The sequence below is a fragment of the Nerophis ophidion genome, linkage group LG23, assembly GCF_033978795.1.
Source record: "Nerophis ophidion isolate RoL-2023_Sa linkage group LG23, RoL_Noph_v1.0, whole genome shotgun sequence".
Lineage (NCBI taxonomy): Eukaryota > Metazoa > Chordata > Actinopteri > Syngnathiformes > Syngnathidae > Nerophis > Nerophis ophidion.
The window spans coordinates 29608917-29626771 of record NC_084633.1 but is presented as its reverse complement, the minus strand read 5'-3'; the positions used below and the strand labels follow the sequence as shown (position 1 = coordinate 29626771).

General features: G+C 40.7%; 1 protein-coding gene across 6 annotated transcripts in view; it reads left to right on the top strand.

Moving 5' to 3' along the window:
• The first annotated feature begins 4492 nt into the window (after positions 1-4492).
• caskin1 (CASK interacting protein 1) overlaps positions 4493-17855 on the top strand; it is a 258191-nt gene continuing 244828 nt past the window's right edge. For 3 of the 6 annotated variants that reach the window (XM_061885608.1, XM_061885606.1, XM_061885607.1), the window contains exon 1: positions 4494-4964. In XM_061885608.1, coding sequence (XP_061741592.1) covers positions 4871-4964 — 94 coding nt within the window. In that variant the 5' untranslated portion in view covers positions 4494-4870. Of the gene's footprint in view, positions 4965-17855 lie in introns of all 6 variants that reach the window. The other 3 variants (XM_061885609.1, XM_061885605.1, XM_061885604.1) reach the window with 2 other exon arrangements.

Here is a 17855-nt window from a genome sequence, read left to right as displayed (position 1 = left end):
TGCTCGACGCTGAAGCGCTGACTAGATACGCTGTGAATACACACTGCCGATTGGCTTGTTACCGCTACGGTTGTAACCAATCAGATGGTTGTGTGGGAGGGACAATGCAGGTTACTGTGTAGGAGACAGAGGCAGTGCAGAGCAGCTTGTTAAGGCTTTAGCATAGGCGGCTACTTCATATGTTCGTGTGGATCTCGTTCGGTACTCCTCCGCACCTAACCGGAACCCCCGTACCGAAACGGTTCAATACAAATACATGTCCCGTTACACCCCTAATATATGTATATATATGTGTATGTATATATATATATATATATATATGTATATATATATATATATATATATATATATACACACACGTGTGTATATATACATACATACATATATATATAAAATGTATATATATATATATACACACACGTGTGTGTATATACATACATATATATATATATAAAATGTATATATATATATATGTGTGTGTATATACATATATGTGTATATATATATGTGTGTATATATATATATATATATGTGTATATATATATATATATATATGTGTGTGTGTATATACATATATGTGTATATATATGTGTGTATATATATATATATATATATATATATATATATATATATATATATATATATATATATATCAGTATGTGCATCGGTGTTGCAGAGAGAAAAGAGAAGCCATAGAAACAGACGAGGATGAAAGGTAGGTGGGGAAGCCTTGTTGCAGCAGCATGAGCTGGGCCAGCTGTAGCGCGCGCGCACACACACACACACACACACACACACACACACACACACACACACACACACACACACACACATTCTTATATTTGTTACCTTATTGACACCTCAAAAAAATGCCTACCTCTTTAGGACCACCCTTTCTAGATATATAAAGATTCGTATTTATGTGAAAAATTAGTTGTAATTTCACAAGAAAAAAGATCACAATTTCACAAGAAAAACTTTGAATTTGGGCAGTATTATAATAAAAGTCATCATTTTACTCAACGCAAGTCAAATTTTTACAAGAAAAACTTAACATTTGTGCAATATTATTATAAAAGTTTTACTCAATAACAGTCACAATTTTACAAGAAAAGCTTAACATTTTGGCATTTTTATGAAAACAGTCATAACTTTACGTGACAAAAGTCACAAATTTATAAGAAAACTTAAAAATGTTGGCATTATAATAATAATCAGAATATCACTTGGCAAAATTATGACAAAAGTCCTGATTCTACTGTTTATTGCCATTATAGTCTTAATACCATAGTGTATGTGTTCATCCTACACTCACATATGGGACGTGGGTATTCTTACATCAGCACCGGAAGTCGTAAAATCAGCTGTTCACCTGGCGGGGTTTTTCGGGGATGAATAGGTAAGTCCTTCTTTAGCTGCCATCTTGTTTTATCATATATTGCTGCCTTTGCACCTGTCAATGTTTACTTTTGCATGCATATTAAATCAACCAAAAAATGCTGACTTTGGAGCAATGTTCACAGACTCTAGTATTTGGCTCTGTATTAGATGCAATGGTTTTCCGTATTGGGACCATGATTTCGGTCCTAAATTGTTCACCGGTCCTCACATGGAAGGTGCTTTTCCATGTTGATGTCTCAAGAAGGGTAGCAATACAAGAACACACACACACACATGCACGCACGCACGCACACACACTTTGTAAGGACCAGCCATTCTAGCTATTTAAAGATTTGTATTTGCAACATTAATAATATATACATACTATACAAATATAAAAAAGCTTGTTGTGAAAAATGAGTTGGAATTTCACAAGAAAAAGGTCACAGTTTCACAAGAAAAACTTGGAATTATGGCATTTTTATTCTAAAAGTCATAATTTTAATCAACACAAGTGTAAATTCTATAAGAAAAACTGAACATTTGTGCAGTATTATCATAAAAGTTGGAGTTTCACTCAATAACAGTCGCAATTCTACAGGATAAGCTTAACATTTTGGCATTTTTATAAAAAGAGTCGGGGCTTCACGGTGGCAGAGGGGTTAGTGCGTCTGCCTCACAATACGAAGGTCCTGCAGTCCTGGGTTCAAATCCAGGCTCGGGATCTTTCTGTGTGGAGTTTGCATGTTCTCCCCGTGAATGCGTGGGTTCCCTCCGGGTACTCCGGCTTCCTCCCACTTCCAAAGACATGCACCTGGGGATAGGTTGATTGGCAACCCTAAATTGGCCCTAGTGTGTGAATGAGAGTGTGAATGTTGTCTGTCTATCTGTGTTGGCCCTGCGATGAGGTGGCGACTTGTCCAGGGTGTACCCCGCCTTCCGCCCGATTGTAGCTGAGATAGGCGCCAGCGCCCCCCGCGACCCCGAAAGGGAATAAGCGGTAGAAAATGGATGGATGGATAAAAAGAGTCGTCACTTTACTCGACAAAAGTAACAGTTTCAGATGAAAACCTAAAAATGTTGGCAATATCATAATAATAATCAGAATTTCACTTGGCAAAATTATGACAAAAGTCATCACTTTACTGTAGAAGCTAACTGTTAAAGGCCACTATAGTCTTAGTACCGCAGTGTATTTGTTTGTCTTGTGGTCACATATGGGACGCGGTTTGTCTTACGTCAGCACCGGAGGACGTAAAATCATCCGTTCACCTGGCGGGTTTTTTTCGGGGATGAATAGGGAAGTCCTTTAGCTGCCATCTCGTTTTATCGTATACTGCTGCCTTTGCACCTGTCAATGTTTACTTTTGTATGCACATTAAATCAACCAAAATAAATCCTGAATTTGGAGCAATGTTCACAGAGTTTCCGTATTGGGACCATGATTTCATTCCTAACTTGTTCACCGGGTCCTCATATGGAAGCTACTTTTCCTTGTTAATGTCTCAAGAAGGGTAGCAATACAAGAAAACACACACATTCTTGTATTTGGCACCTTCTTGAGACCTGAGAAAAAAGCCTACCTCCTTAGGACCACCCTTTGTAGCTATATAAAGATTTGTATTTGCAACATTAGTAATATATACATACTATGCAAATATAAAAAAGCTTGTCAAAAATTAGTTGGAATTTCACAAGAAAATGGTCACAATTTCACAAGAAAAACTTAGAGTTTTGTCATTTTTATGCTAAAAGTCGTAATTTTACTCAACGCAAGTCAAAATTTCGCAAGAAAAACTGAACAATTATGCAAGATTATGATAAAAATGTTGGAATTTTACCCAACAGTTGCAATTTTACAAGAAAAGCTTTACATTTTGTCATTTTTATGATAAGAGTTGTAACTTTACTCGACATAAGTCAAAATTTTAGATGAAAACTTAAAAATGTTTGCAATATCATAATAATGATCGGAATTTCACTTGGCGAAATTATGACAAAAGTCGTCACTTAACTGTAGAAGCTAACGGTTAATGGCCACTATAGTCTTGGTAAATAAATAAATGATAAATGGATTGTACTTGTATAGCGCTTTTCTACCTTCAAGGTACTCAAAGCGCTTTGACACTACTTCCACATTTACCCATTCACACACACATTCACACAAGCGTAGTGTATTTGTTCGTCCTGTGGTCAGATATGGGACGCGGGTTGTCTTACGTCAGCACCGGAAGTCGTAAAATAATCCGTTCACCTGGCGGGTTTTTTCCGGGGATCAATCAATCAAACAATGTTTACTTATATAGCCCTGAATCACTAGTGTTTCAAAGGGCTGCACAAACCACAACACAAACCACTACGACATCCTCGGTAGGCCCACATAAGGGCAAGGAAAACTCACACCCAGTGGGACGTCGGTGACAATAATGACTATGAGAACCTTGGAGAGGACGAAAGCAATGGATGTCGAGCGGGTCTAACATGATACTGTGAAAGTTCAATCCATAGTGGATCCAACACAGCCGCGAGAGTCCAGTCCAAAGCGGAGGCAGCAGGAAACCATCCCAAGCGGAGGCGGATCAGCAGCGCAGGGATGTCCCAAGCCGATATACAGGCAAGCGGTCCATCCTGGGTCCCGACTCTGGACGAGCGGTCCATCCTGGGTCCCGACTCTGGACAACCAGTACGTCATCCATGGCCACAAGGGAGAGTGGGACATAGGAGTAAAATAAAAGAAACGGCAGATCAACTGGTCTAAAAAGGGAGTCTATTAGTCCTTTAGCTGCCATCTTGTTTTATCATACATGCACTTGTCAATGTTTACTTTTGCATGGACATTAAATAAAAATAAAAAATCAAAAAATCAAACTTTGGAGCAATGTTCACAGACTCTAGTATTTGGCTCTGTAGTAGATGCAATAGTTTTCCGTATTCGGTCCTGACTTGTTCAACGGGTCCTCATAAGGAAGCTACTTTTTTTCCTTGTTGATGTCTCAAGAAAGGTAGCAATACAAGAACACACACACACACGCACACACACACACACACACACACACACACGCACCCCCCACCCCCCCTCTCTCTCTCGCTACTCCTGCCCCCACGCGGGGGAAAATCATGAGCAAACCAGATCGCGCGCACGCGGCAAGCGATGGCCGCTGCAGCCTCGGCTCTTGTTTACGACAGCGCCGCTTGACACGGACCCAAGCGCCCCCCCCAACCCCCCATCCCTCGATCCCGCGGCCGTGATATTGCGCAATAGGTGACGTTTTGCGCGCAGGGGCAACCTTGTTCTGGAACGTCAAGGATAAAGACGCCGCCTCCTCCATTAGGGCGCGAAGGAGCGGCCCGAGTCGCCCCCTCCGGTATCGGCCGCGGTGCTGCAGCGAGCCGAGGACCCGAGAGATAGCAGCGGCGGGAGGAAGACTCTCCGCCCGGGGGGGAGGCCGGGCTCGAGGATGATGCGGGAGTAGGACGGCTCAGAGGGAAGATGGGCAAGGACCAGGAGCTGCTGCAGGCGGTGAAGACCGAGGACCTGCTCGCCGTGCAGAAGCTGCTGCAGAGGCCCCGGCCAGGGAAAGCAAGTAAGGCGTTCTTATGACCACAATGCAGCTAATATAGACAACATCGCATATGGGGGTGGGGGGTGCATGCATGATGCATCCCAGCGGTGTGCATGGACACTACCAGGAGTGTGAATGCAATGCAGCAGAAAGGGGGTGGGTTGGTGGGTGAGGGGGAGGAGGAGGGGAGACATGTGATTTGTTTGACCCTGCCTCACAAATTACAATCTATAGCCCAGTGTTTTTCAACCACTGTGCTTTGCACACTGGTATATGCACATCAATAATTATAATCTGCAAATAATGTGCCGTTGTCTAGTGCAGTGGTTCTCAAATGGGGGTACGTGTACCCCTGGGGGTACTTGAAGGTATGCCAAGGGGTACTTGAGATTCTTTTTTTTAGAAATATTCTAAAAATAGCAACAATTCAAAAATCAATCCATCCATCCATCCATTTCCTACCGCTTATTCCCTTTTGGGGTCGCGGGGGGCGCTGGCGCCTATCTCAGCTACAATCGGGCGGAAGGCGGGGTACACCCTGGACAAGTCGCCACCCCATCGCAGGGCCAACACAGATAGACAGACAACATTCAACCTCACATTCACACACTAGGGTGAATTTAGCGTTGCCAATCAACCTATCCCCAGGTGCATGTCTTTGGAAGTGGGAGGAAGCCGGAGTACCCGGAGGGAACCCACGCATTCACGGGGAGGACATGCAAACTCCACACAGAAAGATCCCGAGCCTGGATTTGAACCCAGGACTGCAGGACATTCGTATTGTGAGGCAGACCCACTAACCCTTCTTCCACCGTGAAGCCCCCAATTCAAAAATCCTTTCTATATATCTATTGAATAATTCTTCAACAAAATATGAATGTAAGTTCATAAACTGTGAAAGGAAACGCAACAATGCAATATTCAGTGTGGACATGTTCCATAAATATTGATGTTAAGAGGATTTATTTTTTTGTGAAGAAATGTTTAGAATTAAGTTCATGAATCCAGATGGATCTTTATTACAATCCCCAAAGAGGGCACTTTAAGTTAATGATTACTTCTATGTGTAGAAATCTTTATTTATAATTGAATCACTTGTTTATTTTTCAACAAGTTTTAAGTTATTTTTATATCTTTTTTTCAAATAGTTCAAGAAAGACCACTACAAATGAGCAATATTTTGCACTGTTGTACAATGTAATAAATCAGAAACTGATATGATAGTGCTGTATTTTACTTCTTTATCTCTTTTTTTCAACCAAAAATGCTTTGCTCTGTTAGGGGGTACTTGATTTTAAAAAAGTTCACAGGGGGTACATCACTGACAAAAGGTTGAGAACCACTGGTCTAGTGCAATGTTTTTCAACCACTGTGCCGTGAGATACAGTCTGATGTGCCAGGGGGAGATTATCTAATTTCACCTATTTGGGTTAAAAATATTTTTTGCAAACCAGTAATTATGGTCTGCAAATGATGTGTTGTTGTTGAGTGTCTGTACTGTCTAGAGCTCGGCAGAGTAACCATGTAATACTCTTCCATATCAGTAGGTGGCAGCCGGGAGCTAATGGCTTAATAGATGTTGGAGACAGCGGGAGGCAGTGTGCACGTATTAAAGTGTCTAATGCTTAAACCCCCCAAAAAAAAAAAAGGTGAGTACCCCTAAGAAAAGGCATTGAAGCTTAAGGAAAGGCTATGCAAAACAAAACTAAAACTGAACTAGTTACAAAGTCAACAACAACAGAATGCTGGACGACAGCAAAGACTTACTGTGGAGCAAAGACGGCGTCCACAAAGTACATCCGAACATGACATGACAATCAACATTGTCCCCACAAAGAAGGATAAAAACAACTGAAATAATCTTGATTGCTAAAACAAAGTTGGAAATATCGCTCTAAGGAAGACATGAAAGTGCTACAGGAAAATACCAACAAAACAGGAAAAAGCCACTAATATAGGAGCGCAAGAAAAGAACTAAAACACGACACACAGGAAAACAGCAAAAAAACTCAAAATAAGTCAGGGCGTGACGTGACAGGTGGTGACAGTACACCTACTTTGAGACAAAAGCTATAGTGATGCATGCTTGGTTATGGTTTGAATTCATATTCAACAATTGCGAGAATGACTTTTTACTGTCAACTGAGTTTTGTTTTTTAGTGATTTCTGCTGGTGGTGTGCCTCTGGATTTTTTCAACGCAAAAAATGTGCTTTGGCGTAAAAAAAGTTGAAAAACACTGGTCTAGTGTCTGTCCTGTCCAGAGCTCGGCAGAGTAACCATGTAATACTCCAGATCAGTAGGTGGCAGCAGGTAGTTCATTGCTTTGTAGAAGTCGCAACGCGTCGAGGATGGTTTGTCGTGATCCCAATACGCAGAGCACAACGGGAGACAGCGTGCAGGTAAAAAGGTATGTTAAACTTCAACAAAAAATGAACGAAAGGCAAGTCCTGCTAAGAAAAGGCATTGAAGCTTAGGGATGGCTATGCAAAAGGACAGTAAAACTGAGCTGGTTACAAAGTACAAACCCCGTTTCCATATGAGTTGGGAAATTGTGTTAGATGTAAATATAAACGGAATACAATGATTTGCAAATTCTTTTCAACCTATTGTATATTCAGTTGAATGCACTACAAAGACAAGATATTTGATGTTCAAACTTATAATCTTTATTTTTTTTTGCAAATAATTAACTTAGAATTTCATGGCTGCAACACTTGCCAAAGTAGTTGGGAAAGGGCATGTTCACCACTGTGTTACATCAACTTTTCTTTTAACAACACTCAATAAACATTTGGGAACTGAGGAAACTAATTGTTGAAGCATTGAAAGTGGAATTCTTTCCCATTCTTGTTTTATGTAGAGCTTCAGTCGTTCAACAGTCCGGGGTCTCCGCTGTCGTATTTTACGCTTCACAATGCGCCACAGATTTTCGATGGGAGACAGGTCTGGACTGCAGGCGGGCCAGGAAAGTATCCGCATCCTTTTTTTTTTACGAAGCCACGCTGTTGTAACACTTCTCTTGCAGAAATAAGCAGGGGCGTCCATGATAAAGTTGCTTGGATGACAACATATGCTGTTCCAAAACCTGTATGGACCTCTCAGCATTAATGGTGCCTTCACAGATGTGTAAATTACCCATGCCTTGGGCACTAATACACCCCCATACCATCACAGATGCTGGCTTTTGAAATTTGCGCCTATAACGAACCGAATGGTTATTTTCCTCTTTGTTCTGGAGGACACCACGTCCTCTGTTTCCAAATAAAATTTGAAATGTGGACTGGTCAGACCACAGAACAACTTTCCACTTTGCATCAGTCCATCTTAAGTGAGCTCGGGCCCAGCCAAGCCGGCGGCGTTTCAGGATATTGTTGATAAATGGGTTTGGCTTTGCACAGCAGAGTTTTAATTTGCACTTACAGATGTAGCGACCAGAGACCATGTGATCAAAGGTCCGTAATATCATCGCTTACGTGCAGTGATTTCTCCAGATTCTCTGAACTTTTTGATTATTTTACGAACCGTAGATGGTAAAATCCCTAAATTCCTTGCAATATATCGTTGAGAAATGTTGTTCTAAAACTGTTCGACAATTTGCTTACAAAGTGGTGACCTTCACCCCATCATTGTTTGTGAATTACTTAGCATTTCATGGAAGCTGCTTTTATACCCAATCATGGCACCCACCTGTTCCCAATTAGCCTGCACACCTGTGGGATGTTCCATACAAATGTTTGATGAGCATTCCTCAACTTTATCAGTATTTATTGCCACCTTTCCCAACTTCTTTGTCACGTGTTGCTGGCATCAAATTCTAAAGTTAATGATTATTTGCAAAAAAAATTTTTTTATCAGTTTGAACATCAAATATGTTGTCTTTGTAGCATATTCACCTGAATGTGGGTTGAAAATGATTTGCAAATCATTGTATTCCGTCTAACACAATTTACCAACTCATATGGAAACAGGGTTTGTAAGCAAAAACACAATGCTGGACGACAGCAAAGACTTACTGTGGAGCAAAGACGGCGTCCACAACGTACATCTGAACATGACATGGCAATCAACAATGTCGCCACAAAGGATGAAAACAACTGAAATATTGTTGATTGCTAAAACAAAGTAGATGCGGGAAATAAGGCTCAAAGGAAGACATGATATTGCTACTAGTTTGCAAAATATATTTTTTTTGACTAATTAGAGGAAATTGCATAATTTACCACAGCACACCAAAGAATATCTCACGGCACACTACTGCAGTGTTTTCCAACCACCAAATACAGTCCGGTGTGCTGTGGCAGATTATTTAATTTCACCTAATTGGGTTAAAAATTTTTTTTGCAAACCAGTAATTATAATCCGCAAATGTGCCGTTGTTGAGTGTCCGTATCATGACTAGAGCTCACAGACTAACCGTGTAATACTCTTCCAAATCAGTAGGTGGCAGCAGGTAGCTAATTGCTTTGTTTGTCGTGCTCACAATATGTAGACGACAGCCGGAGGCAGCGTGCAGGTAAAAAGGTATCTAACGCCTAAATCAAAAATAAACAAAAGTCGAGTCCCGCTAAGAAAAGCCATTGAAGCTTAGGGATGGCTATGCAAAACGACAGTAAACGAAGTAAACAAAAACAGAATGCTGGACGACAGCAAAGACTTACAGTGTGACAATCAACAATGTCCCCACGAAAAAGGATAGCGTCCGCACAACTGAAATAGTGTAGTTTGCTCATACAAAGCAGGTCAGGCAATAGCGCTCAACAGGAAGGCATGAAGCTGCTCCAGGAAAACACTAACAAAACAGGAAGAGCCACCAAAATAAAAGCGCAAGACAGGAACTAAAGCACTACACTACAGGAAAACAACAACAAACTAAATAAAAAGACTGGTGAAGTTTCTTTTTTTTTTTAACGTTTCTGCTGGTGGTGTGCCTCTGTATTTTTTCTATGAAAAAATTAAACTTGGCTCAAAAAAGGTTGAAAAAGACTGCTATAGCCTATATGTTTGTCATACCATTGTAGGAGGGAAAATCCCCCTTTCCTTTTTTTTTTTGCTTCCATCAGGCGCCGGAGCACTTTAGCATCCGGCTATATTCCACTTGCACATCCCACTCTAATGTGTGGGCAACAGAGTGGAGCGAGAGTCAGAAATCAGTGGAGGCTATAGCAGAGGCCTTAAAGGCCTACTGAAATGAGATTTTCTTATTTAAACGGGGATAGCAGGTCCATTCTATGTGTCGTACTTGATCATTTCGCGATATTGCCATATTTTTGCTGAAAGGATTTAGTAGAGAACATCCACGATAACATTTGCAACTTTTGGTCCTGATAAAAAAGCCTAGCCTTTACCGGAAGTCGCAGACGATGACGTCACAAGGGTGATGGCTCCTCACATCTTCACATTGTTTTTAATGGGAGCCTCCAACAGCAAGAGCTATTCGGACCGAGAAAATGACAATTTCCCCATTAATTTGAGCGAGGATGAAAGATTCGTGGATGATGATATCAATAGCGAAGGACTATAAAAAAAAAATTATAAAAAAATAAAGGCGATTGCATTGGGACGGATTCAGATGTTTTTAGACACATTTACTAGGATAATTCTGGGAAATCCCGTATCTTTCTATTGTGGTGCTAGTGTTTTAGTGAGATTAAATAGTACCTGATAGTCGGAGGGGTGAGTCCACGGGTGTCTTGAGGCCAGTCTCAGAGGGAAGCCAAGCCGACTTCAGCTGCATGGACGGCGCAAGCTCAGCTGATCTCCGGTAAGAGGCAACTTTTTACCACAATTTTCTCACCGAAACCTGCCGGTTGACAAGTGGTCGGGAACCATGTTCGCTTGATCGCTCTGATCCATAGTAAAGTTTCACCTCCAGGAATTTTAAACAAAGAATCACCGTGTGTTTGTGTGGCTAAAGGCTAAAGCTTCCCACCTCCATCTTTCTACTTTGACCTCTCCATTATTAATTGACCAAATTGCAAAAGATTCAGCAGCACAGATGTCCAGAATACTGTGTAATTGCGTGATGAAAAGAGACAACTTTTAGCCGCAAATGGTGCTGCGCTAATATGTCCTGACAGTCCGTGACGTCACGCGCACGCGTCATCATTCCGCGACGTTTTCAACAAGAAACTCCGTGGGAAATTTTAAATTGCAATTTTAGTAAACTAAAAAGGCCGTATTGGCATGTGTTGCAATGTTAATATTTCATCATTGATATATAAACTGGGTAGTAGTGGGTTTCAGTAGGCCTTTAAGGATATGGTGTTGGCGTGTATAGGACTGCAATCACTTCATGCCAGTCTTTTTCAACCTTTTTTGAGCTGAGGCACATTTTTTTCATTGGAAAAAATCCAAAGCCACACCACCAGCAGCACATGTTGAAAACAAAACTCAATAGTCTATATCAGGGGTGTCAAACGTACGGCCCGCGGGCCTCAAACAGGATTTATCCGTCCCGCGTGATAAGTTTGCCAAGTATAAAAGTGAGCTGCTTTTTTTTTTTTTTAACAAAAAAAACTGTTGTTGTAAATGTGTCCACTGGATGTCACAATAGCAATTCTGTTAGGCAAGCAAGATGTACACAGTAAAGGGTGACTGTGGCTCCTCCTCCTCCTCCTCAACCCACATGAAACTTAAAACCTGCCGTTTTATTTCTTCTGCTTCGGCACCCTCCTTGCCCCAAGATGTCTTTGTCAAACACGAGAAAAGTGAACTTAACCCTTTTGAATAGTTTTTACCTCCGTTTCTTACGATTTGTTGAGTTAGCACTGGATTGATACGTGGACATGACAAAGGGTGTATTTAATACCGAGAAGAGTTTCCATGTTGTGTTTTTTGTTCAATCCCAGAAAGACTGTGACTTAAAGTTTAATCCTAGCTTTGTAGCATCAAACAAAATCTCGTGGTATACTAGTGCAGTGTTTACCAACCACCAAATACAGTCCGGTGTGCCGTGGGAGATTATGTAACGTGGAGGAAGCATCGGCTGCCTTCGCCTTGTCGAGAAACGTGGCTTCCCTCGGAGACACTGGCGGTCACCACACCTGTGGTCACACCCCTCCGACCTTCAGGTTGTGTAGGTACGACAAATATAATCTCACTAAAACACAAGTAACACAATAAGCAGGTAAGGGATTTTCCAATATTATCCTAGAAAATGTGGCTAATAACATCTGAATCGCTCTGCCGTCTAGTTTTTTTTTTCTTCTAGTCCTTCACTCTCACTTTCCTCATCCACAAATCTTTCATCTTCGCTCAAATTAATGTGGAAATCGTCGCTTTCTCGGTCCGGATCGCTCTCGCTGCTGGTGGCCATGATTGCAAACAACGTTCAGATGTGAGGAGCTTCACAACCCGTGACGTCACGCGCACATCGTCTGCTACTTCCGGTACAGGCAAAGCTTTTTTATTAGCGACCAAAAGTTGCGAACTTTATCGTGGATGTTCTCTACTAAATCCTTTCAGCAAAAATATGGCAATATCGCGAAATGATCAAGTATGACACATAGAATGGACCTGCTATCCCCGTTTAAATGAGAAAATCTCATTTCAGTAGGCCTTTAAATGACCGTAATTCTTGAACTATAGAAAGTAATTCAATGGTTGAAATCTGCACTTTTGAGTGATATAGGAGTTATTACAGTAATCTACGTCACAGCAGCTCAGACCAGGAACAAAGTAGAGTGGGCGGGGTTTGTATTCAGAGCAGCCAGCCCCAAAACGCATATATTTAACAAACAGATGCGGAAGCAGATTCTTACGTGATAACATATATTGTAGGTGTTTATTACACTAAGCATTCATATTTTGCTGTTTTTTACAATTTTGTCATGATTTGCTTGATTGTAGGAGATACCGAGGTGCAGGGCTGGGCCATATCGCGATACATGATAAATATCTCGATATTCTGCCTTAGCCTTGAATGAACACTTGATACATATAATCCCAGCAGTATGATGATTCTATGTGTCTACATTAAAACATTCTTCTTCATACTGCATTAATATATGCTACTTTTAAACTTTTAATGCAGAGAGGGAAATCACAACTAAGTCAATTGACCAAAACTGTATTTATTGAACAGTTATTAAGCTGTGGCACAAACATTCATGTCATTTCAAAACAGAAAGTGCAAGATAGTCAGAGACATTTTAAAACAAGCTATAAGTGCACTTTTGTGCATGATGTCACCAAGATGACATATCAAAACAACACTGAATTAAAGTGCACTCTTTGTACAGAACGCCACTACAGTAGTTTGAAAAATATAAAGTGCACTTTTGTGCACTTGTGTACACAAGATATTTCAATAAGTGTCAAATAAAAATGAGCTGCATAATAGGAAATCAAATAGTGTTCGTCCTTCACTGTGTGGTAGGTTACTGCGGACATTATCGCCTTTTGTTGTTGACTATTTTTTTAATACGGTGTTGATCTGGAAATGTTTGCCTCGGCATTTTGATGGTGTGGGCGTGTGGCACCGAACAGAGATTTTGACATGCGGAGTAATCACTCTTCATTCTCTAGCGGATGACTTTTCAAATGATGCTACATATTAGCAGTAATGCTACTTTTTGCAGCAACCCTTTGTCCCCACACTAAAATTACGGGTGTCAGTTCGACATATTCCCGCTTGAAGCCAAACCACCGATGTAGTGTAATGCCAGCAGCTAAAAGCAACTGAATGAGAACGTATACTCGAATATCACGATATCGTCATTTTCTACCTATATCGCACAGACACAAACCCGCGATATATCGAGTATATCGATATATCACCCAGCTCTACCGAGGAGCTGGTCTGAGAAGTAAAAGAGGAGTGATGCTCATATGTTGTTAAAAATCAGTGTTTTATTGTTCATAGTTAATATTGTAAATCCCACTTTCTTTATTTTCATGTACATTTTGGGTGTCCCATTCAGTAAAAAACTGGAAAATTCAATTCCGTTTTTTTGAAATGGTCTGTCATACCTTTTTTTAAAATTATTTTGGACATTATCACTTTATGTGTCTACATAATTTATACACACATACACTTTGGCCCCCCAGGCACATTTTTTTATCTCAATGTGGCCCCCCGAATCAAAATATTTGCAGAACACTGCAATAAACCATATATAAACCATATCCGATTGTATTGACAAACCACAAAGTGTGTGAAAATGCCGTCTACACATCTCAAAACGCCACAAACTCAGTCGGCCATTGTGAATATCTTCGGCAATTTCTGTAGATTCTACGTCACTTTAGTTAGCGCTCATGCACTTGACCATGTTATCGGATCGGTCATACTGGAAATGTGCAAACATTGGAAGATGTATTGTTTATCATACACAATCCTTATGTAAGACAATAACACATATGTTTGGCTTTTTTTAGGCATTCTAAATGGTAAATAAATAGCTAACAATTGAGTCAACAGATGGAGGGTCCTCTATCACACTCATTATACTCCCTAAAAAACATCCAGAAAACGCCCAAAATACCCCGTTTACTTGTCGTGACCTGAAAATTAACCAAATATGAGTGATATTGTTATTATAAGTGCTAACGCAGACAGACTATTTTAGCGGCGCATTGATAGCAGTGAGCTGATGCTAGCTTACGCTGCTGTTGTTGACACACTATAAGAAGGCGGCGGCCTCTGCTTCGTCTCAAACTTGCTAAAAGTCAATTCTAGATTATAATTCATGCTTCTCTCACCTGGTAGTAGACACATGCGGCCATGGACCGACAGGCTAGTCGATTTTCACCTCCTGAGATAGAGAAGAAGATGCTAGTTGGGGCAATTTTTTTTTTTACTTTTTTTGAGGAGTGCGATATAATCTTCATCTAAACGGGATAACGTGAGCGTCCTGTCGGTCGGCATCCCAGCGAGAGTGGAAATATTCCATGAAGTGTTTGTTTCGTTGTGGTTTGTTTGTATTCAGGCAAAGCTGTGCTGTTTTGTTCGGATAGCTTAGAATATATTGACCTAAAATATCTTTAAATGGTTCTGGCATCTTTAATGTGCAAATTGGATCAATCTTTTTCTGTACATTATGACACTCCTGATTAGAGCTGCACAAATTATTCCATGGCCCTGTGATGAAGTGGCCACTTGTCCAGGGTGTATGCTGCCTTCCGCCCGATTGTAGCTGACATAGGCTCCAGCGCCCCCCGTGACCCCGAACGGAATAAGCGGTAGAAAAATGGATGGATGGAAATTATTCCATTTAATTGTTTGATTTGATTATAAAAAAAAGTTTAATTGATATTGTTTAATGAGTGTAACTGATAAAAACTGTTACAATCCAAACTGCACGGATGTACAGTCGTGGTCAAAAGTTTACATACACTTGTAAAGAACATAATGTCATGGCTGTCTTGAGTTTCCAATAATTTGTACAACTCTTATTTTTTTGTTATAGAGTGATTGGAGCTCATACTTGTTGGTCACAAAAAACATTCATGAAGTTTTGTTCTTTTATGCATTTATTATGGGCCTACTGAAAATGTGAGCAAATCTGCTGGGTCAAAAGTATACATACATATGTTAATATTTGGGTACATGTCCCTTGGCAAGTTTCACTGCAATAAGGCGCTTTTGGTAGCCATCCACAAATTTTTGACCACTCCTCTTGACAAAATTGGTGCAATTCAGTTAAATTTCTTGGTTTTCTGACATTGACTTGTTTCTTCAGCATTGTCCACGCGTTTAAGTCAGGACTTTGGGAAGGCCATTCTAAAACCTTCATTCTAACCTGATTTACCCATTTCTTTAGCACTTTTGACCTGTGTTTGGGGTCATTGTCCTGTTGGAACACCCAACTGCGCCCAAGACCCAACCTCCGGGCTGATGATTTTAGGTTGTCCTGAAAAATTTAGAGTTAAGCTTCCTTTTACATCGTCCCATTTACTCTCTGTAACGCACCAGTTCCATTGGCAGCAAAACAGGCCCAGAGCATAATACTACCACCACCATGCTTGACGGTAGGTTTGGTGTTCCTGGGATCAAAGGCCCTACCTTTTCTCCTCCAAATATATTGCTGGGTATTGTGGCCAAACAGCTCCATTTTTGTTTCATCCGACCACAGAACTTTCCTCCAGAAGGTCTTATCCTTGTCCATGTGATGTACATTTTTTTAACCACGACTGTAAGTGTGGGGGTTGTTTTTTACTTAATTCCTTTAATGCACACATGTTAAACGTGCCATTTCAATGTTGATAATGTGTATTAGAAGAAAAGAATGAAGGTTATGTCAAGCAGAAAAACTGTTGTTTATTTCAAGTATTTTACTTAAAAAGGGTATTTTATCCGATTACTCGATAGGTTGATTGGCAACACTAAATTGGCCTTAGTGTGTGAATGTGAGTGTGAATGTTGTCTGTCTATCTGTGTTGGCCCTGCGATGAGGTGGCGACTTGTCCAGGGTGTACGCCGCCTTCCGCCCGAATGCAGCTGAAATACGCTCCAGGGCCCCCCACGATCCTGAAGGAAATAAGCGGTAGAAAATGGATGGATGGATACTCTATTAATCAGAAAAACTGATCAATAGCTGCACCCCTACTCCTCATTTTGAAGGACATCTCAAGCAAATCATGCTGCTGCACATGATGGAGCAAATACCTGCGACTTGAGCATGTATGACGACATGCTAACCACAAGCGAAAAAGTGCATGGAAAAGAACAACGTGATTAATTAATGGGACTTACTTGGTGTCACTTGCACTCATTGGGTGGCATTTCAGTTATTGTTACTACATGCTGTGATGTATTAACCATCGTAATGGAAAAAAAAGAGTGGTTATCGCGGAATTAAAACGGAGAATATCCTCTCTGACTGAGCCACTCATTCATAACAAAAGATTATTACGGCTAATTGGGCGCCTGCATAATGGATGAACGTGCCGAGAACTGTGTAGCGAAGAGATTCTGATTCCTTTTTTTGCAAATTCACATTTTCATGTCTGGTCTGGGTTGTGCAAACCTGAAGTTGGCTCTGCCAAAGCCAAACAAGTTAATACAACGTTATAGAACTAACAAATACTACTGTATTTTGTTGCATGAGGTACAAGTAGATAGATAGTACACCGGCATCTCGTCCAAGGCCATGAGCATCATGAACTCCTTCATGATGCTCATGGCCTCAGGAGCGTTTCACTGCACCATCGTGTAGGTTTTGATGGCAGAATATCCTCAAAACTAATCAGTAGAGTTTGAATGTACAGGGGAACCTCGATGGACGAATTATTGTCACGATAGGTCATGATTGCTGGCGGCGTGGCCCTAAAATGCAGAGATGTTAAAGTAGGCAAAGTGCCAAAAAGAAGGTTTTCTAATCCGGACTAGGCAGGCACAACTCCACAGGCACACCATTAAGATCAGTCAATGAAGCAGTGTTGCTTAGTGATTAGGGACAGCTGAGCTACCTAATCACTAATCAAGAGCAGGTGGAAAGAAGCAGCGCAAGGTTAAGGTAGCTGATAAAGAGGGCGGACAGGAAGTGAACAGTAAATAAGAGTACTGGACAGGAAATATTGGCAAAAACTGAACAAAACAAGAAAACATACAACCTGTAATGAACGACCATGACAACTTAATTGGTCCTTCAACAATTAGTAAATAGAAACGTTCAGATATTGAAGCAAATATCCCCGTAAGAAACAATGCAAAAACGAACAATGAGTTCCGGCCTTGACAAAAGTCCATATTTTAGCAAAGGTTTGTACACGTTGGGCACAATATATAACGAACTGTGTTAACGAACCCTGGCTGCAGTTCTGTTAGGTCAGGGGTCGGGAACCTTTTTGGCTGAGAGAGCCAAATATTTTTTAAAGTATTTCCGTGAGAGCCATATAATTTTTTTTTTTTTTTAACACTGAATACAACTATATGCGTGCATTTTTAAGAAAGACCAACATTTTTAGAG